The sequence below is a fragment of the Glandiceps talaboti genome, chromosome 8 (assembly GCF_964340395.1).
Source record: "Glandiceps talaboti chromosome 8, keGlaTala1.1, whole genome shotgun sequence".
Classification (NCBI taxonomy): domain Eukaryota; kingdom Metazoa; phylum Hemichordata; class Enteropneusta; family Spengelidae; genus Glandiceps; species Glandiceps talaboti.
The window spans coordinates 3,552,537-3,575,183 of NC_135556.1; the positions used below are offsets into that span (position 1 = coordinate 3,552,537).

At 34.0% G+C, this 22,647-nt stretch overlaps 2 protein-coding genes across 2 annotated transcripts; one reads left to right on the forward strand and one right to left on the reverse strand.

The window, feature by feature from the left end:
* Positions 1-2,849: 2,849 nt before the first annotated feature.
* Positions 2,850-6,502, reverse strand: LOC144438715 (uncharacterized). Its single transcript, XM_078127861.1, has 4 exons — positions 6,213-6,502; positions 5,457-5,693; positions 4,911-5,052; positions 2,850-3,623 (listed from the first exon to the last, which is right to left on the reverse strand). Exons 1-4 carry the CDS (start codon positions 6,500-6,502, stop codon positions 2,850-2,852), a joined length of 1,443 nt encoding a protein of 480 aa, XP_077983987.1.
* A 2,003-nt stretch (positions 6,503-8,505) lies between these two features.
* LOC144438716 (monocarboxylate transporter 13-like) lies at positions 8,506-22,276 on the forward strand. Its single transcript, XM_078127862.1, has 4 exons — positions 8,506-8,677; positions 19,207-19,350; positions 19,473-20,255; positions 22,092-22,276. The coding sequence occupies exons 1-4, from the start codon at positions 8,566-8,568 to the stop codon at positions 22,274-22,276; spliced, it is 1,224 nt and encodes a 407-aa protein (XP_077983988.1). The 5' UTR covers positions 8,506-8,565.
* Positions 22,277-22,647: the final 371 nt, after the last annotated feature.

Sequence of the window (22,647 nt, forward strand, 5' to 3'; positions counted from 1 at the left end):
TTTTTTTTTGTTTGTTTGTTTGGTTTTGTTTTTTTGTTTTTTTGTTTTTTTTGTTTTTTTAACTCTTCCCCATTCCTAGATTATTGTTTTCTTTGTTGCTTTGTTTTCCTATCAAATTGTATTTTTTTGGAGTTATTTCTTTATGTATGAGGTAATAGAGTATGCACTTATTTTGTTCTACATGTATATCATTTTTGCAACTCTACATATCTTCATTGTATAAAATGATTTATTTCATATAATTTGTTTGGGCCATGAAGGAAGATTAGTTCTGCTGAACTATATTTCATGGTCCCCACCAATTATACTTAGTTAGATTTATGAAATGTAAATACTTATTATTATGGTGAAAATAAATTATTATTATTATATTATTATTATAGTAGTTGTTGTTGATGGAGTATTTGGTGATATTATAGATTAGTCTTCAGTATCTGTTGTTATTATAGATTAGTCTCCAGTATCTGGTGATATTATAGATTAGTCTTCAGTATCTGTTGTTATTATAGATTAGTCTCCAGTATCTGGTGATATTATAGATTAGTCTCCAGTATCTGGTGATATTATAGATTAGTCTTCAGTATCTGTTGTTATTTCTGATGGTGGCCATTTTTCACGTTGATATCTATTAACTATTCACTACTTTTGGTGAATTACGAACATATTTCATTCAGAAATCAGAACTTCTGACACCATGTTATATTCAGTAATGCTCAGGACGTGTTATTCATGGTTCCACTCCTGTCAATCAAACAGAACTCTTAGCCAATCACAACTCAGCAAAGTCACGCCTGCTTACAGCCGCCATTTTGTCCCACATTGATCGACACTACATGTACTAGTGAATGTACGACACGTACGTGATTGAGCTGCAGTATTGCCATTCCAGATTGTAACCGTGTTTTTGCGACAGTTCAAACGAAAATGGTGAAACGATGTGCTTGGGGTACGTGCAAATCAGATGAGCGGTATCTGGGTACCAAACCTACTATCCACTTTGTACCATTCCCCAAACCAAAAACGCAACTAGAAAAATGTCTACGGTGGATAAAGGCGTGTGGCAGACCACACTACCAACTAAATACCGACAAAATCAATAAACACAAGTATGTCTGTTCTAAGGTGAGAATTATATATCTATACAAATTTATAAATGGTTAAAATTAACTGTTACAGTGTTCTAATTTTGCATTTTTCGCCTCGTGCAAGATTGTTTGTACTGAACTTCTGAAGCTGAGCGATCGTTTGCAAAAATCGAACCATGGCCTCGATCCAAAGGGCAATGTTGTCTGCTTGAACTATTCTTCTTTTTGGTTAACATTTAAGTTCCTGGTTCAAATTTATACTAACCCAGGGGTGTTTTCAGTAATTTAGACCCCTCAATCGACAGGTTACTCTAAAATTACTTGTCAAGATGTATGCGATGTGCCGTATTTATGGATTAATTAGAGAATATACTTCGTTCGTTGAATTAGATTCATCTTCATATTCAACTTACAGCTGTTTTTGTTTATTTTTAAAAACAGCACTTTCCGGGTTCTGATGGCCCAACTGATGTGTGTCCTGACCCGCTGCCAGCAGATGGCAGTTCATATACACCAACAAGACCACCACCGAAGCGAAAGGACAAGTGTGATGGTGATTTATCTATTGTGCAGCCGTCAAAGAGAAAATGTCTAGCGCACATATTCGACAATGATCCTGTGTAAGTGAATGTTTAAATTTTCGTTTAGTAGACAAGGTTTATGATGGTTCTGTTCAAGTCATTTGTAGTATATGTTTGTTTAAATGTTTCAATAAAAATAAATTACCAGTGTATTAATATTCAGTACAATACAAACAATATAGATGAGTGAGCTTGTATTTTCCAATGTAGAGAAAACATACATTGTAATTTGTACATCGTCATTCATTGACTTTGTGTCATTTTATGTATAATGGACAATATATCTGATCTCTTCACTCCCCCCTCCCCATTCAATATGAATGCATATATGTAATATATACTATAAATCTTTTTTTTTTCATAGTGCATCCATACATCCGCCATTGGTTAGCAGCAGTGGCCTTGTTACAGAGAGAAATGTAGGAACTCAGACAGAATGTGCTTGTAAGTACCAATGTTATTAGTCTAGTTCAAGTATAGTATACAACAGAGTTGTGATTACTACGATCATCTCCACTCACTACGTAATAGTCAAAGGTACCAACAAACCTGTTATCTGGCTAACCCGCCTGCTGGGCCAAGAGTAAACAGTGCATGTCAGTAGTAATCCATCACAAACAGACAGGCAGTTGTAATTAGTTACTTCCTTTAGACAATTGCTAATATCTACTGTGGAACTCTTCATAACGTTGTCATGTTTATATCAATACTGTTGGGGTAGCACAGATTTCTTTGCTAGAGTAATGACCTCTATACATAGTGAGTGGAGATGATTGTGGTAATCGTAAATATATTGTATAGGAACTAGCCTTACAATGTTATTATATTGTGTATCAAACTGTACAATTTATAGCTCTCTTCTAAAAAAAACCATGGAGTTGAGCAGGTGTCCTCTTATGTCAAATCTATTTCAAATTTCTGTACCACCATACATTGACAAAAAAACTTGTGTCATAAGATTTCTACCCAACCGTAAAATGTGTCAAAAGATAAACAGTACTTTCTTTACTGACACAAGTAGCATTCTAGACATCTATCCACACACATCATTTTTGTAAACTTATTAATCAGAAACAATCACAATCAGTTTTATTATTCATATATTTTATTGGAGCTGCATACAAGTATGCCTGGGACACATTACTGTTGTGAAAGTCACACTATTACATACTATTATTACATATTACTTTTTGCAAAGGTATGGTTTTGCATACTTTTGGAAAAATGCACAGAGCTTCTTCAACATCTCCTGCATGTACTCAACATCTGGCAATATTCGTTGAATAAAAACATCTATCTGTGTAAATACAACAAAATCACAAAATTCTGCTCCTGTTACCATCAACTGGCCCTGTACTTGAGCAAAATATGGATGGGTTCTTTTGAGCACTATTTCACCATCAGGTCCTCGATGCAACATGAAATTTGGCACTTCATTCACTGCCTGGTCGATGGTAAGGTTTCTTGCACAGTATGGGCACTTACATTCCATAATTCCACACTTTCCATGGTCGCATACTTTTCCATCTGGGGTCCCACCTAAAAAGCTAAATTCTGTATTTACAACAAGACCACAGTCATGGATATGTCTGCATGTGTGTACTTCAAGGTATTTTGATTTTGCTTTTGGCTCATTGCGTTTTCCATATTCTAATGAAGCAGCTGTGATCGATTTATGTTGGAACAAACTATTCAGAAACTTTTCAGATGGAGCAGATTTCCTGTTTAAAATTCTACCAAAATTTGATGCTGTTAAACGACATGCTCGTGATTTAATCCAAGTTTCGTTGTTTGCTTGTCCCCTTGTCTCTATTTCAAGTGTCTCTGGGTCAATTTGAGAATGTTCTTTATTCAAGGTACGATACTCCTCTGGTAGCTTTATTGGTGCTGTTTTTGGGAGAGTTATTGGTCCACAACCCATACCATCAGATACTTTAGAGGTTTTCATGTTGTTCATCTGAAAGAAAGGGCAATGACAAGTTCATTATAGATTACAAAATTAAATATTTGTGTGTTTTTATCTTACAGGGACATCACCTCTTGACCTACTTGTGCAAACTGCTGAAATGTCGAGATTAGAAAACAAACTGAAAGAAAAGGATGCCACCATAAAAAAACTTCAATCTGAGATAACAGAAAGGGACCTAAAAATCAAGAAACTTCAGCAGGATGTCACAAATAATTGTAAATTTGGTGTTGATTGTGTACTGAGAAATCAAAAGAAACTTAAGGGCCTTTTTAAATACTATACTGGAATTAGTTATGTTAGATTTTTAGCCTTGTTATCATTTCTTTTACCAAATGATACTGTGTTATCTTACAAGAAAGTTAGGACAGATATAAAAAACCTACCAGGTAAAGATTGTCTCTTGTTATGTTTGTGTCGTTTACGGCATAATTTTGGACTGCGAGACTTAGCAGTAAGGTTTGGTTTAGGACTACAGTCAGCTGGGGATGTCTTTAATACATGGATTGACCACATGTATTGGAAGTTAGGTCAAATTAGTATTTGGCCTCACAGGAGTATTATTATGAATAAAATGCCTGCAGATTTTAAAAGGGACTTTCCAAGAACTGTCATACTGATAGACTGTACTGAATTAAAGACACAACAACCCAGTGCGTTGGCCCTTAAAAGTCAGTTGTATAGTGATTATAAGTCAAGTACGACACTTAAGAGTTTAATAGGATGTGATCCGTGTGGATCATTACTATTTGTGTCTGAGTTATTTACAGGGAATATATCAGATGTACAAATATCTGAACAGAGTGGATTTTTAAAATTGTTGAAACAATTCCTAGATAATGGATATCTTAACCCAGGTGATGCTATCATGTCTGATAAAGGATTCACAATTCATAAAGAAATATCTGAACTTGGCTTGCAACTAAATATTCCTCCTTTTATATCATCGTCTTCTCAGATGTCAGTGGCAGATACACAGATTACAGAAAAAATAGCAAAACACAGAATCCATATTGAACGCCTCATTGCTAAGATAAAGACTTTTAAAATTGTTTCAGACATTATACAAGCCACTCTTTTTGAGAAGATCAACAGTATTTGGTCAGTGTGTTGTTATCTGACTCTATTTCAAGATGTCTTTGTGAAAGAGAAAACACAATAAACAAATAACTGGCAGGACTACTATATACACTCTGTTAATTTGTGGTGTCTTTTATTTACATATCACATCACATATTAAAATATATCCATCAAAGAGTTGTTGATTATTTCACATACCTGATAGGATAACATAGATCCCAGCTGCACTTCCCCAAAAGATGTATCTGTTGTTGGTACATCATCTGATAGAGTATATGCCAAGGGTGTTCCTTTCAGATTCTGTAATATGCCTATGTCAGTTGAAGTTACTTTTGGTAACCTGAAACATTTGCAAAACACAATTATAAGAGTTAATTACCTGAGTATTTAATCTGATAATACACATCCTCTTGAAGAAACCCACAAAATGTTTCTGTGTACTTGGCATCAAATTATGTATTTGCTGCACAAGTGTGTGGTGTGATTCAACTAGTATTTGCTGTGTTTAAACCAGACTGATACTATAGCATATTGTAAGACTTGTGGCTAGCAAAATGGCTATGACACACACATATATATGACAAATTTTAATAAATCATCCAATATTGACATATCCTTTCTAAAGAGATGCCCTCAGAAATGAAATCAAAACATTTTAACTTTTCCCAAGTATACAAAAGTTTGCAACATGAAAATGTAATGACAAAATCAAACCATAAATCATGATGGTGTACTGTTTCTTACTTCTTATTACTGTCAACCTGACAGACTATTGGTCTTCTCTTTCTTGTTTCAATGGTTGGTCTTGCAACTACAACATGATTTATTGGGACTGGTTTTATCTTTGGTCCCCTTGGAACATGCCACTGTTGTGGAATGCTGGTACAGCTCAGCTGTGCTGGTACATTAGTGAAGTTGTGTAGCTTCAATCCTTGTAGTGACTTTATCAAACCGATGACATGTGAACAGTGGCCACTTAACCTGAAATGAAAATAAACAGCAGTCAGTGTTCAGTTGTTAACAAAATGTATAGACAGTATACAACGCAACGACAAGGATCGTGCACGTACAGGATCTAAGTACGGTGGCAGGATGTTTCGGATACGGGTAGACATGCAGTATGGTCGAGGTACCAGTACTTACACATACAGTCTGACCCTCCATGAAAATATTGACTTCAACATACCGGAGTAATAATAAAATAATATCATGAAAAGTTTCCAACCAAAATCAACTCCTTTCATTAGTAGTTAGCGGAAACTAACTAACTATGATTCATGAATATGTCAGGCCAGGGCAAGATGAAAGTGATACGGAAGTTGCGTCTACGCAGTGTTTACACAACAGGCAAACACAAAGTTCAAAGTTGAAGTACGTTTGTTCATATACTTTCCTACGTACCGTAGAGGCTTACGTAGTTCTTTTATGATAACAGCTACAAATAATACAATTTTAGCAATACTGGTGAATTGTTTAAACATTTAAAAAAATTAAACTTACCCTGCCTTACAAGAACAGTTGGCATTCGTCACTTTCCTCAGTACTCGTGAAATGTCAACTTCAATTTTGTGCGGTGACTCGGACTTCCTCATTGATCGCCAGCAACGCGCCAACACTTTCAAATCATTACTAGCGTTATTTATCTTAATGTCATGAACATAACCTTGAGTAAAATAATTGAGTCCTTTATCCTGTGCCTTTGTGGAAAGACTTGAAACTCCAGGGAGGTAGGCAATTGAGATATCGTCGGGTACGCTCTGCAGACGATCTCCATACGAATTTGCCGCCATGTTTTATTATCAGAACAATGTCCCACAAACTCAAAGCTTGTGGGGCGTAGCAACAGTAACCATGGTGGGCGGGGCTTATTACGTAATGTGGAACCATGATATCAACTATATTAACTTTATTTACCAACTGTTGACATATGCATAATGATGGTAATGATGTCATCGTCATAGTGATCTCGTGTATTATTGGTTCGATATTACTGAATAGATCATAACACCCTTCAAGAGATTAAGGCATACACAAACACATTCTCACGGCAGTCGATATTAAATATATGCAAAGCAGCAAGAAATTTTGCAAATCTACTTGGTGAACTTCTAATCCTGGGGTGAAGGTTCCAATCATGACCAAAATATTCCGCCGCCCCCCCCCCCCAACCACTTTTAAGCTTAAGGCACCCATCGCATTGGCAATTTTTGTGTGTGCTCCCAATCCATTACACTGTACAGTAATATACGCTTATGATTTACTGAACTTCGCTCGACCAATATAACCAATATCCAATTTGATCAATAATACCAATACATTACGATATATAGTCTCACTCAAAAAAGGAGAGTTGTAATGATATGATCTATACATTAACATCTAATGAATAGTACATGAGATCATTCTGACAATGACGTCATCACCATATGCATATATCAACATTGGGTAAATAAAGCTATAGTACAACACGACGTCCTGCGCCTCACTCAATATAACAAAGGGTATTGAAGACAGAATGGAAGTATTCTATGGTTTTCAATTATGTGTATAGTGAAATTGTATACCTCTAAATGGCTTCCAACATGTCTTCATGTCCAAAACTAATACTCAACGGTACCCTACCCACTAGCAATCATGGTGATGCTGTTTCTCCTCCAAATCAAATTGAAATGGAAAGCCCTGCTGGCTAAGTATCTCCGGGTTAATGTTAATACAGCCTAATGTGAGATATCGTCCTTGCAAAGCTCAGTTGTAAAGAAATGTTATTACATATGGACACAGAAATTGTATATCACCAGAATATGAGACAGACAGACAGACAGACAGACAGACAGACAGACAGACAGACAGACAGACAGACATACATACATACATACATACATACATACATACATACATACATACATGCATACATACATACATACATACATACATACATACATACATACATACATACATACATACAGACAGACAGACAGACAGACAGACAGACAGTCACGCTACACTACCTATATCACCAATTAACATCATAATAGTTCGGCTGTCCAAAAAGCACGTTCACCGTGACGTCAATAATTTAAAAACAGATAACATAGTGTATCATGGGTACCATGGAACAATAAAGCTGAGATTATGGATATGTATGATCGAATAACAAAAACATGAATAAAGAAATAAAAAACATTACTACTGTACTGTATGTGACACAATTATTGAAGTGTTCGATGTATTATTACGTACATGCGTACTCGTAAACCACAGGCACACAATCACATCGCTGATTGGTCAGTGATCTCCCACATGACTCACCCGCTCGTGCGTAGGTGCATGAGCTACACAGACGACAACTTCCACAGGCTAGTCATCGACGTGATTGTGTGACTTGACTTGAGAAGTTAAGGGTGAAATGTCACCAACCGTGTTTCGTTCGTTTTCTATGACAGCCGTACGGAAAAAGTCTCCAAAATTGGGTAAATATTTTTTCTTGAAGTCACACATATGCATTACTCATAAATCTGCCACTACAATAAGAAAAAAATGTGTTTTTCAAAATATTATTGACATTTTTGATATTTTAGATATTCACAATCTTAGCTTTATTGTGCCATATTTCCCATGAGTGTATCAAAGTAAACAATAACATTTTATCTTTCATTTTACACACAGATTATTTAGTATAAAATAACATACCAGTTGATATCTGATACGTGTACAACTTTGAGGCTTTCAAACAATGGATGCTAAATCAAAAGCCGACGACACTATCTCATCTGTCCGAAACGACGCTCCAGATGGTGGTTGGGGCTGGTTCATCGTTCTAAGTGCTCATATTAGTGAAGCTTTTGTCGATGGTATGATTGCATCGACTGCTGTCTTACTGGTCAGAATGAAGACGTATTTCAATGAAGGAGCAGGGAGGATATCACTTATAGCATCGATTGGATTGTTTGTTTTCCACTGTTCGGGTAAAATACATATCTGTTTAAATAAGCTTAAATGTAAGCAATCATGTGGCATCATTACTCCGATAAAACTTAACTCTACACTAGCAGTCCTCCCTTGATATGGATGGTCCGTTATTTCGTGAGATACCCTTGGAATATTTGATATTGTTATATGCCTTCTTGCAAAATGGTGTCCAATCACGTCGTCTTAATTAATTCGTCCCAATTAAAACTTAAAATTAATGTCAGCTTGCCTAAAAACAGTCTCTTCATGATTGAGCAGTACTATAATAATGTTTCAATATGGTGTGTTCTCGACTTGGCTTTGTGTATTATGCCTTTAGTAAACACCAGCTACAAGTAGCGCCGCAAACTGTAGGAATATATGTCGGTCGGTCGTGGACATAAAGTTATCTAGACGATTGTACACCATCATCTGAAAGCAGACATTCACTTGCGATCAAACGTGTATGGTGATGACATTAAAGATTAGGTCACTCCTATCATTTATACGCAAAACTCCAATTCCCGGACTTTGGAGTGATACATTCTGTAACCGAATCTCAAGGTTTTTTGACAGGCATCAATTTACAAAACGTACATCAACAACATACACTATAATCTATGTAAATCAAGACTGTCTGATAGGGTGGTCAAATTATGCTGAAAGAGTGGTTTATTTGTTTACTAATATATTACAAATATATACTATTAAAACGTTATTTGATATCGTATAGAAATAGTTGAACGCTCTGTTAAATAGTTCCTTGCCAATGATCAACAAATTTTTGTTGTTGGAATAATAATAGAAATAAGAATGATCTGAAATAAAGAAAAGACTATAAGTAACCTATCATTCAAGAACTTTGGAAAAAAGTTCTGGAAAGGAATGATGTCTAGATACAATCATGTACTGTAAGTATAGCTTCTCGTACTTTATTGACATCTAACAAAACTCCTACAGATCACACAGAATTAACGGTTTATATAGATATTTCTAAAATTCCATACATATTGGTGCGAATTCGATATTGACCTTCATATGACTGGTTAATTAGGAAGAGATAGGATTGGTTAGTAGAGATAATTTGCACTTGAGATTAACTAATTTGACATAACTTGATTGGTTATGTAGATTGCAGTCAAGCTCCGAGATTTGACTCAAGCTCAGAGTATATTTCATTCCCGATAATATTTAATGTGTCAGTAAATGGAATTAGTTTAGATTGTGTCAGTAAATGGGATTAGTTTAGATTGTGTCAGTAAATGGAATTAGTTTAGATTGTGTCAGTAAATGGGATTAGTTTAGATTGTGTCAGTAAATGGAATTAGTTTAGATTATGTCAGTAAATGGGATTAGTTTAGATTGTGTCAGTAAATGGGATTAGTTTAGATTGTGTCAGTAAATGGGATTAGTTTAGATTGTGTCAGTAAATGGGATTAGTATAGATTGTGTCAGTAAATGGAATTAGTTTAGATTGTGTCAGTAAATGGGATTAGTTTAGATTATGTCAGTAAATGGGATTAGTTTAGATTGTGTCAGTAAATGGGATTAGTTTAGATTGTGTCAGTAAATGGGATTAGTTTAGATTGTGTCAGTAAATGGGATTAGTTTAGATTGTGTCAGTAAATGGGATTAGTTTAGATTGTGTCAGTAAATGGGATTAGTTTAGATTGTGTCAGTAAATGGAATTAGTTTAGATTGTGTCAGTAAATGGGATTAGTATAGATTGTGTCAGTAAATGGAATTAGTTTAGATTGTGTCAGTAAATGGGATTAGTTTAGATTGTGTCAGTAAATGGAATTAGTTTAGATTGTGTCAGTAAATGGAATTAGTTTAGATTGTGTCAGTAAATGGGATTAGTTTAGATTGTGTCAGTAAATGGAATTAGTTTAGATTGTGTCAGTAAATGGGATTAGTTTAGATTGTGTCAGTAAATGGAATTAGTTTAGATTGTGTCAGTAAATGGGATTAGTTTAGACTGTGTCAGTAAATGGGATTAGTTTAGATTGTGTCAGTAAATGGAATTAGTTTAGATTGTGTCAGTAAATGGGATTAGTTTAGATTGTGTCAGTAAATGGAATTAGTTTAGATTGTGTCAGTAAATGGGATTAGTATAGATTGTGTCAGTAAATGGAATTAGTTTAGATTGTGTCAGTAAATGGGATTAGTTTAGATTGTGTCAGTAAATGGAATTAGTTTAGATTGTGTCAGTAAATGGAATTAGTTTAGATTGTGTCAGTAAATGGGATTAGTTTAGATTGTGTCAGTAAATGGAATTAGTTTAGATTGTGTCAGTAAATGGGATTAGTTTAGATTGTGTCAGTAAATGGAATTAGTTTAGATTGTGTCAGTAAATGGGATTAGTTTAGACTGTGTCAGTAAATGGGATTAGTTTAGATTGTGTCAGTAAATGGAATTAGTTTAGATTGTGTCAGTAAATGGGATTAGTTTAGATTGTGTCAGTAAATGGAATTAGTTTAGATTGTGTCAGTAAATGGGATTAGTTTAGATTGTGTCAGTAAATGGAATTAGTTTAGATTGTGTCAGTAAATTGGATTAGTTTAGATTGTGTCAGTAAATGGAATTAGTTTAGATTGTGTCAGTAAATGGGATTAGTTTAGATTGTGTCAGTAAATGGAATTAGTATAGATTGTGTCAGTAAATGGGATTAGTTTAGATTGTGTCAGTAAATGGGATTAGCTTAGACAATGTCAGTAACTGGGATTAGTTTAGATTGTGTCAGTAAATGGGATTAGTTTAGATTGTGTCAGTAAATGGAATTAGTTTAGATTGTGTAAGTAAATGGAATTAGTTTAGATTGTGTTAGTAAATGGGATTAGTTTAGATTGTGTCAGTAAATGGAATTAGTTTAGATTGTGTCAGTAAATGGGATTAGTTTAGATTGTGTCAGTAAATGGGATTATTTTAGATTGTGTCAGTAAATGGGATTAGTTTAGATTGTGTCAGTAAATGGGATTAGCTTAGACAATGTCAGTAACTGGGATTAGTTTAGATAATGTCAGTAAATGGGATTAGTTTAGATTGTGTCAGTAAATGGGATTAGTATAGATTGTGTCAGTAAATGGGATTAGTTTAGATTGTGTTAGTAAATGGAATTAGTTTAGATTGTGTCAGTAAATGGAATTAGCTTAGATTGTGTCAGTAAATGGGATTAGTTTAGATTGTGTCAGTAAATGGGATTAGTTTAGATTGTGTCAGTTAATGGAATTAGTTTAGATTGTGTTAGTAAATGGAATTAGTTTAGATTGTGTCAGTAAATGGAAGTAGTTTAGATTGTGTCAGTAAATGGGATTAGTTTAGATTGTGTCAGTAAATGGGATTAGTTTAGATTGTGTCAGTAAATGGAATTAGTTTAGATTATGTCAGTAAATGGGATTAGTATAGATTGTGTAAGTAAATGGGATTAGTTTAGATAATGTCAGTAAATGGGATTAGTTTAGATTGTGTCAGTAAATGGAATTAATTTAGATTGTGTCAGTAAATGGAATTAGTTTAGATTGTGTAAGTAAATGGAATTAGTTTAGATTGTGTCAGTAAATGGGATTAGTATAGATTGTGTCAGTAAATGGGATTAGTTTAGATTATGTCAGTAAATGGGATTAGTTTAGATTGTGTAAGTAAATGGAATTAGTTTAGATTGTGTCAGTAAATGGAATTAGTTTAGATTGTGTTAGTAAATGGGATTAGTTTAGATTGTGTCAGTAAATGGGTTTAGTTTAGATTGTGTCAGTAAATGGGATTAGTTTAGATAATGTCAGTAAATGGGATTAGTTTAGATTGTGTCAGTAAATGGGATTAGTTTAGATTGTGTCAGTAAATGGAATTAGTTTAGATTATGTAAGTAAATGGGATTAGTTTAGATTGTGTCAGTAAATGGAATTAGTTTAGATTATGTAAGTAAATGGGATTAGTTTAGATTGTGTCAGTAAATGGAATTAGTTTAGATTGTGTCAGTAAATGGGATTAGTATAGATTGTGTCAGTAAATGGGATTAGTTTAGATTGTGTCAGTAAATGGAATTAGTTTAGATTGTGTCAGTAAATGGGATTAGTTTAGATTGTGTTAGTAAATGGGATTAGTATAGATTATGTCAGTAAATGGGATTAGTTTAGATTGTGTCAGTAAATTGGATTAGTTTAGATTGTGTCAGTAAATGAAATTAGTTTAGATTGTGTTAGTAAATGGGATTAGTATAGATTATGTCAGTAAATGGGATTAGTTTAGATTGTGTCAGTAAATGGGATTAGTTTAGATTGTGTCAGTAAATGGGATTAGTTTAGATTGTGTCAGTAAATGGAATTAGTATAGATTGTGTCAGTAAATGGGATTAGTTTAGATTGTGTCAGTAAATGGGATTAGTTTAGATTGTGTCAGTAAATGGAATTAGTTTAGATTGTGTCAGTAAATGGGATTAGTTTAGATTGTGTCAGTAAATGGAATTAGTATAGATTGTGTCAGTAAATGGGATTAGTTTAGATTGTGTCAGTAAATGGGATTAGCTTAGACAATGTCAGTAACTGGGATTAGTTTAGATTGTGTCAGTAAATGGGATTAGTTTAGATTGTGTCAGTAAATGGAATTAGTTTAGATTGTGTAAGTAAATGGAATTAGTTTAGATTGTGTTAGTAAATGGGATTAGTTTAGATTGTGTCAGTAAATGGAATTAGTTTAGATTGTGTCAGTAAATGGGATTAGTTTAGATTGTGTCAGTAAATGGGATTATTTTAGATTGTGTCAGTAAATGGGATTAGTTTAGATTGTGTCAGTAAATGGGATTAGCTTAGACAATGTCAGTAACTGGGATTAGTTTAGATAATGTCAGTAAATGGGATTAGTTTAGATTGTGTCAGTAAATGGGATTAGTATAGATTGTGTCAGTAAATGGGATTAGTTTAGATTGTGTTAGTAAATGGAATTAGCTTAGATTGTGTCAGTAAATGGGATTAGTTTAGATTGTGTCAGTAAATGGGATTAGTTTAGATTGTGTCAGTTAATGGAATTAGTTTAGATTGTGTTAGTAAATGGAATTAGTTTAGATTGTGTCAGTAAATGGAAGTAGTTTAGATTGTGTCAGTAAATGGGATTAGTTTAGATTGTGTCAGTAAATGGGATTAGTTTAGATTGTGTCAGTAAATGGAATTAGTTTAGATTATGTCAGTAAATGGGATTAGTATAGATTGTGTAAGTAAATGGGATTAGTTTAGATAATGTCAGTAAATGGGATTAGTTTAGATTGTGTCAGTAAATGGAATTAATTTAGATTGTGTCAGTAAATGGAATTAGTTTAGATTGTGTAAGTAAATGGAATTAGTTTAGATTGTGTCAGTAAATGGGATTAGTATAGATTGTGTCAGTAAATGGGATTAGTTTAGATTATGTCAGTAAATGGGATTAGTTTAGATTGTGTAAGTAAATGGAATTAGTTTAGATTGTGTCAGTAAATGGAATTAGTTTAGATTGTGTTAGTAAATGGGATTAGTTTAGATTGTGTCAGTAAATGGGTTTAGTTTAGATTGTGTCAGTAAATGGGATTAGTTTAGATAATGTCAGTAAATGGGATTAGTTTAGATTGTGTCAGTAAATGGGATTAGTTTAGATTGTGTCAGTAAATGGAATTAGTTTAGATTATGTAAGTAAATGGGATTAGTTTAGATTGTGTCAGTAAATGGAATTAGTTTAGATTATGTAAGTAAATGGGATTAGTTTAGATGTGTCAGTAAATGGAATTAGTTTAGATTGTGTCAGTAAATGGGATTAGTATAGATTGTGTCAGTAAATGGGATTAGTTTAGATTGTGTCAGTAAATGGAATTAGTTTAGATTGTGTCAGTAAATGGGATTAGTTTAGATTGTGTTAGTAAATGGGATTAGTATAGATTATGTCAGTAAATGGGATTAGTTTAGATTGTGTCAGTAAATGGGATTAGTTTAGATTGTGTCAGTAAATGGAATTAGTTTAGATTGTGTTAGTAAATGGGATTAGTATAGATTATGTCAGTAAATGGGATTAGTTTAGATTGTGTCAGTAAATGGGATTAGTTTAGATTGTGTCAGTAAATGGGATTAGTTTAGATTGTGTCAGTAAATGGAATTAGTATAGATTGTGTCAGTAAATGGGATTAGTTTAGATTGTGTCAGTAAATGGGATTAGTTTAGATTGTGTCAGTAAATGGAATTAGTTTAGATTGTGTCAGTAAATGGGATTAGTATAGATTGTGTCAGTAAATGGAATTAGTATAGATTGTGTCAGTAAATGGAATTAGTTTAGATTGTGTCAGTAAATGGAATTAGTTTAGATTGTGTCAGTAAATGGGATTAGTTTAGATTGTGTCAGTAAATGGAATTAGTTTAGATTGTGTCAGTAAATTGGATTAGTTTAGATTGTGTCAGTAAATGGGATTAGTTTAGATTGTGTCAGTAAATGGAATTAGTTTAGATTATGTCAGTAAATGGAATTAGTTTAGATTGTGTCAGTAAATGGAATTAGTTTAGATTGTGTCAGTAAATGGAATTAGTTTAGATTGTGTCAGTAAATGGAATTAGTTTAGATTATGTCAGTAAATGGAATTAGTTTAGATTGTGTTAGTAAATGGAATTAGTTTAGATTGTGTCAGTAAATGGGATTAGTATAGATTGTGTCAGTAAATGGGATTAGCTTAGACAATGTCAGTAAATGGGATTAGTTTAGATAATGTCGGTAAATGGGATTAGTTTAGATTGTGTCAGTAAATGGAATTAGTTTAGATTGTGTCAGTAAATGGAATTAGTTTAGATTGTGTCAGTAAATGGGATTAGTTTAGATTATGTCAGTAAATGGAATTAGTTTAGATTGTGTCAGTAAATGGAATTAGTTTTGATTGTGTCAGTAAATGGGATTAGTATAGATTGTGTCAGTAAATGGGATTAGCTTAGACAATGTCAGTAAATGGGATTAGTGTAGATTGTGTCAGTAAATGGGATTAGTTTAGATTGTGTCAGTAAATGGGATTAGTATAGATTGTGTCAGTAAATGGGATTAGTATAGATTATGACAGTAAATGGGATTAGTATAGATTGTGTCAGTAAATGGGATTAGTTTAGATTGTGTCAGTAAATGGGATTAGTTTAGATTATGTCAGTAAATGGAATTAGTTTAGATTGTGTTAGTAAATGGGATTAGTTTAGATTGTGTAAGTAAATGGGATTAGTTTAGATTGTGTCAGTAAATGGAATTAGTTTAGATTGTGTCAGTAAATGGAATTAGTTTAGATTGTGTCAGTAAATGGGATTAGTTTAGATTTTGTTAGTAAATAGGATTAGTTTAGATTATGTCAGTAAATGGGATTAGTTTAGATTGTGTCAGTAAATGGAATTAGTTTAGATTATGTCAGTAAATGGAATTAGTTTAGATTGTGTCAGTAAATGGAATTAGTTTAGATTGTGTCAGTAAATGGAATTAGTTTAGATTGTGTCAGTAAATGGGATTAGTATAGATTGTGTCAGTAAATGGGATTAGTTTACATTGTGTCAGTAAATGGAATTAGTTTAGATTGTGTCAGTAAATGGAATTAGTTTAGATTGTGTCAGTAAATGGAATTAGTTTAGATTGTGTCAGTAAATGGGATTAGTTTAGATTGTGTCAGTAAATGGGATTAGTTTAGATTGTGTCAGTAAATGGGATTAGTATAGACTGTGTCAGTAAATGGGATTAGTTTAGATTGTGTCAATAAATAGGATTAGTATAGATTGTGTCAGTAAATGGAATTAGCTTAGATTGTGTAAGTAAATGGAATTAGTTTAGATTGTGTCAGTAAATGGGATTAGTATAGATTGTGTCAGTAAATGGGATTAGTTTAGATTGTGTCAGTAAATGGGATTAGTATAGATTGTGTCAGTAAATGGGATTAGTTTAGATTGTGTTAGTAAATAGGATTAGTATAGAATGTGTCAGTAAATGGAATTAGTTTAGATTGTGTAAGTAAATGGGATTAGTTTAGATTGTGTCAGTAAATGGGATTAGCTTAGATTGTGTAAGTAAATGGGATTAGTTTAGATTATGTCAGTAAATGGAATTAGTTTAGATTGTGTCAGTAAATGGAATTAGTTTAGATTGTGTCAGTAAATGGGATTAGTATAGATTGTGTCAGTAAATAGGATTAGTATAGAATGTGTCAGTAAATGGAATTAGTTTAGATTGTGTCAGTAAATGGAATTAGTTTAGATTGTGTCAGTAAATGGAATTAGTTTAGATTGTGTCAGTAAATGAGATTAGTTTAGATTGTGTCAGTAAATGGGATTAGTTTAGATTGTGTCAGTAAATGGGATTAGTTTAGATTGTGTAAGTAAATGGGATTAGTTTAGATTGTGTCAGTAAATGGGATTAGTTTAGATTGTGTAAGTAAATGGGATTAGTTTAGATTATGTCAGTAAATGGAATTAGTTTAGATTGTGTCAGTAAATGGGATTAGTTTAGATTGTGTCAGTAAATGGGATTAGTTTAGATTGTGTCAGTAAATGGGATTAGTTTAGATTGTGTCAGTAAATGGGATTAGTATAGATTGTGTCAGTAAATGGGATTAGTTTTGATTGTGTCAGTAAATGGGATTAGTTTAGATTGTGTCAGTAAATGGGATTAGTATAGATTGTGTCAGTAAATGGGATTAGTTTAGATTGTGTCAGTAAATAGGATTAGTATAGATTGTGTCAGTAAATGGGATTAGTATAGATTGTGTCAGTAAATGGGATTAGTTTAGATTGTGTCAGTAAATGGGATTAGTTTAGATTTAAAAGTCTAAAGATATGGAAGAGTTGAAATGAAATTGATTGTGAATCTGTGTTTTCTGTTATTTGAAGTCCTATCAAAATAGCAGTTTAAAATCAATCTCATAAAAATGACAACCAAAGTGTCCGTTTGACCTCCGGCAAGGGAAGGTAATGTTATACTCGTGTCTGTCTGTTTGCCTTAGTTTATGTGGGCCTGATATCTCAAAAACCACAATATCGATTCTAATGAAACTACACATCTCCCCTATGGTAACGACTCATCATTTGCATAATTAATGTTATTTTTAGTAATTATCTAGGCTATATCTTATACCAGTATATTGATGGTACAAATTGAGAGATCTGAGTGGTCAAGACAACAAACTAATTACACATTTAAAATAGTGATAATGAACAGATAGCGTGACTCTAAGTGGTCCTGAATGAGAATAGTATACTCATGCTTTGATCGCTGCCGTCTGCATCCATCATGGCCGTCGAATCCGTACCGTCGATCACCTGCAAAACAATCCCGGTCGTGGCAGTCCATGCTTGTTAGCAAAATTTCAAATGTACCTCTTTTCCCGGTATACTTCAGTTAAAAACACCCCCTTTTTCGTGAATCTGGGAGAAAATCACTACAAAAACACCTCCTTATTTCCGAAATTCGGGAGGTTTTACCTTCAAGGACACTTAATCCATACACTTCGCTATTCTCCTATTCTCGAAGGGTGATCTAAAGTAGTCCTTTTTTACGATTCCATGGACGTAGATGGCCGACGAAAAACATCCCCTTTCCCGTGAAATTTCTAACAAGCAGGCGTACCCGTTTCGTCTTGGACTGCCACAACTGGGACAACAATAAGTCTTCCATGCCAAACGCTAATATTTACCATAGCTGGGGGTGGGTGAATATGATATATATATCCAAAGCCCTAGAATTGTCCGATGTTTCCTCAAAACCAACACCTTAGAGCAGCTCAGCATAAGCCTACAGCGTCGTTCGTGGCCCTATCTGAAATGCAGACACAGTGAGGCAAACCCAGGGACAGATCATGTACATAAATCCATCACAAAACAAATCTAACCTCAGCCCATTCACAAATGAACTTACCACTGTACAAACTAAGCAAAACTACTTATATAGGCTGCATAGTGTTAAACATTTTCTGACGCTCATGCGTATATATATCGTCAACTGGTCCAAACCTCGGGGTATATCATACCCAAGGGGTGGTTTAATGCATTCTTCAAGTTCGGTACAATTGGTACCAAAGTGTATACGGACTTTACAGTTTGCTGATGTAGCCTATAGTGCAATGAGTAATTTGCATAATTAATGAATTTCTGATTAGATTTATATCCATTCATAAGAATGCAAAGTTTAAATTTCATATGATATGGTATATACATCAACCATTGATCAACGTGCTTGATGTTGTTTGTTATATACCTTTATTTTTTCATTCTGATTTATAATTGGATTTATGATTAGGCGATATCTTTAGAATGTAAGCTTTTAATATCAGATAGTTCAGTACGTGCATTTCAGATAGTTTAGTACGTGCATTAAGTACACATGTCCTTTAAAACTTGGTGATGTAGTTTGTAGTCTAAATGGTTCATTTGTATAATTAATGATTTTTTTTAGATAATTAGGCAATATGTTCAATATGCAGGCTTCAAATTTCGTACAGTTTCATACAATTAATTTTCCAATTATGGGGTACATGTATGATATCTTTAGTTCTGAAATTTGCATTCCAATATTTCTGTTTTTGCAGCACCGATAGCAGTGTTTCTAAGTACAAAATATGGTGCAAGATGTATAGCTATGATTGGTGGTATTCTGTGTGCTGTTGGACTATTTCTTAGTGGATTTGTTAACAACTTCACTGTCTTGTGTCTAACGATGGCAGTTTTGACAAGTAAGTCCATGGCTATTTTGTATATTGTGTATTTAGGTAGATTGTGCCATAATCTTCATATGCTCTCTTTGGGTCGCTCATACCAACCACTAATTTATCACATTTGTTTATTTTTATGCTAGATTTTGGTTTATCGCTGTCTTTCACTTCGACAATTGCTTTGCTAGGCCAATATTTCCACAAACGACATGGATTGGCCAATGGACTAGCAGTGGCTGGCTATGGTATAGGTGTCATGGGTTTACCACCATTAACTCAGTTACTTATCTACAAGTACGGATGGCAGGGAGCTTGTATCGTTTTATCAGGTCTTATTGCTCATCTCTGCGTTGCAGCAACTTTACTCCGTCCACTAAACACAGCTACAAAAGATAACCAAATGTCTAAACAAGGAAACAATCAGTGTGTACGCATGTGCAAACGTATTTGCATGTTGTTTGGATTTCATCTGTTATGGGTTCAGCCACGCGTCATCGGATTTTTAGTATGTGTTCTTTTCATGTCTGCATCAAACGGGACTTTCCTTACATTTCTACTACAACGGACAGGAGACGCCGGAATTGACCCAACCGATGGAGCTTTACTTATGACAGTCATTGGAGCAAGTTCATGTCTAACGAGGCTAACACATGGCTGGTTTATCGATCTTAGACTTGTACCACCTATATGCATTTTGGCTGGCAGCCTTTCTGTCTGGGGAATACTAAACAGTACCTTTCCACTAATCTACGATTATACTGTCATGGTAATCTATTGTGTTTTATTTGGCATAACAAGTGCAGTATACAATTCATTGCCCTATGTTGTCCTGAAGGAGTTTGTGCAGATGAAGTTTTACCCAAGCATTGTTGGCTTGTATCTATTTTCGTTTGGTATTGGTAACTTTATTGCTATTCCGATATCAGGTAAGAAACACAACATTCCTCATCTAATATGAAGATGACAGAATTGAGTTTATATTTGGTCATTCATATAATTAGTGCAGAAGACAAAGATGACTTAATAATACACATTGACAATTATTTTCTATCAACCCTGATATTTTGTTATTAATTGTTATAGTACATTGTTGTTGGTCACGTAGCTAGTTAAGCCATCGTGTAGTTAGCATGAACCCATACATGTAGCCACTGTAAATAATTATTTAGTTATTTATACTACGGCTAGTCAATGAGAGGCCTTGATTTCGGTTGGTTATATGGAGCCATTACCCACTCTTTCTTGAGTGACCTATATATCCGTTTGAGTCAATCACCCCGTAGTATAAGTAAGATAGACAACTCGTTCGGTATGGTTATGTGCCAAAACCTCGGGGTCTACGCCCCCTCGTCTATTGGCACAAACCCTCCCGAACTCGTAGACTATATATTACTTATAACTGAACTGATACGGTTCAGTAGTGCTATAGCCATCGAGTGGTGTCTGTCTGTCTGTCTGTCTGTCTGTCTGCCTACTCGTGCGCGTGCATGTGTGGACGATTTAAACTCAAAATCCGCTGGACCGATTGATTTGGTATTTGGTGGGCCATTTCTTGTGGTGTCTTGTCGGGAAATTGTTGAAGGGAAAATAATCGCCTCACATGTGATTTAGGTAACAATGTGTTATTTGATAAAAAATCTTAAACTCAAAAGCTACTGGGCAGGTCGATCTGAAATTTTGTGGGAACCTTCTTAGAGGTGTTAATATATTAACAATTGTTCATGACATGATGATCCGATCAGTGATATGCAAATCAGGTATAAAAATGTGACAGTTTGGCCACAATTCTTTAATTCCAAAAGTACTTGGCTGGTTTAGCTGAAATTTCATAGAGATGTTTCTGGGAATGTACAGATCAAGGGTTATTGATCACATGTTGATCCTATAAGTAATTTGCAAATTAGGGCTAAAAATGCGATATCTTTTGTCCGATTTCTTTCAAGAATATTTAGTCAGATAGGGTTGTACGGGAAATATTATTGTTTTATTGATCTAATTAAATCTTCAAAAATGTATGATACTTAACATAATGTAACAAGTGCATGTTAGTGGCACCTTGAATAATCCCTCCTTGAGGTTGCTTGGAAATATTCCCTAAGTTCTAGCACAAATGGAACCAATGGTTTATGCTAAAGTGTGTTGTCTGTCTGTCTGTCTTGTGGATGATGCAAGTGATTTTGGTATTGAACTTTACCTCTCAAACTACTGGGAATGAAAATGATTATGATTCTAAAAGTGTTAGTCTGTAAATCGTGAGTGTGTCATAATTACATATGTGGTCCTAGCAACCATGACCACGCCCTTAGCAACAGTCAATGGTCGGGTTTATTGTAAATATAACAACAGGGATGGGTAGGCAATTGAATAAACATTTTTTTAAATATGTAATGCCTCAACAGTTGTGCTACAACGCCATTGGCGCTTTTATCTTTGTGTTTTAGAATCTTTAAACACTTATTGAAAGTAAAGTTTGTGTGAAAGATTCTGCATGAGATAAGCGCCAGTTCATTATATTTTGGTGGAGATCCGCTTCCCGGTATGGATTTTAGTGAACATGTTATTCAAGTCAATGTATTACTAGCATTTAATATTGAGTGTCAAACCATGAATTTAAGGCGCCCTTCTTTCAATTCGTTTTTGAACAGTATGACTGGCTTATTTGGAGAACGGTTCAGTGTTGGTGGAGGTATCATTGTAATAAGTTCCATAAATGTCAATGTCTAAAATATCTCTATTTAAGCAAAATATATGTTTCATTCCAGGTGCATTGTATGATCTGTATGGGACGGCCAATGTAACGTTTTACGTCATAGCGATATGTGGATTTATTTCCTCATTATCGTTATTTATAACATACTGTATTCAAAGGAAGTGTGGAAATTCAAACAACGTTAAGGAGTTTCAAACACAGGGTGAAAGTGAAGATAATGAACTGAGAATGCTATGACCAAGATTAATTTAAGGACACAATGAATAAACCCTGGTGTGATAAAAACCCAGCAGACCATCATCAGTGAACTGCAAGAGGTGGTACCCTAATTGAAGCGGACTGTGATATTTTTTATATGTGGGCAATTATTTATTAACATGATGAAAAGTCTGCAAACAAAATTATGCCAATAACATTATCCAAAAGAATTTTCAAATTTTTGGTGAAGAGGATGCTGATTATTACTTATTATGGTCTTATCTTTGCTCAAAACTTGTTTTTCGTACAACTTGACAAGGCTAGTCTTCTGTACACCAATGATTTTACTTCAGATGTTAACAATTCTACAACGCCTGTTTTTGTTTTGTACATTCAGATTATCAAACCAG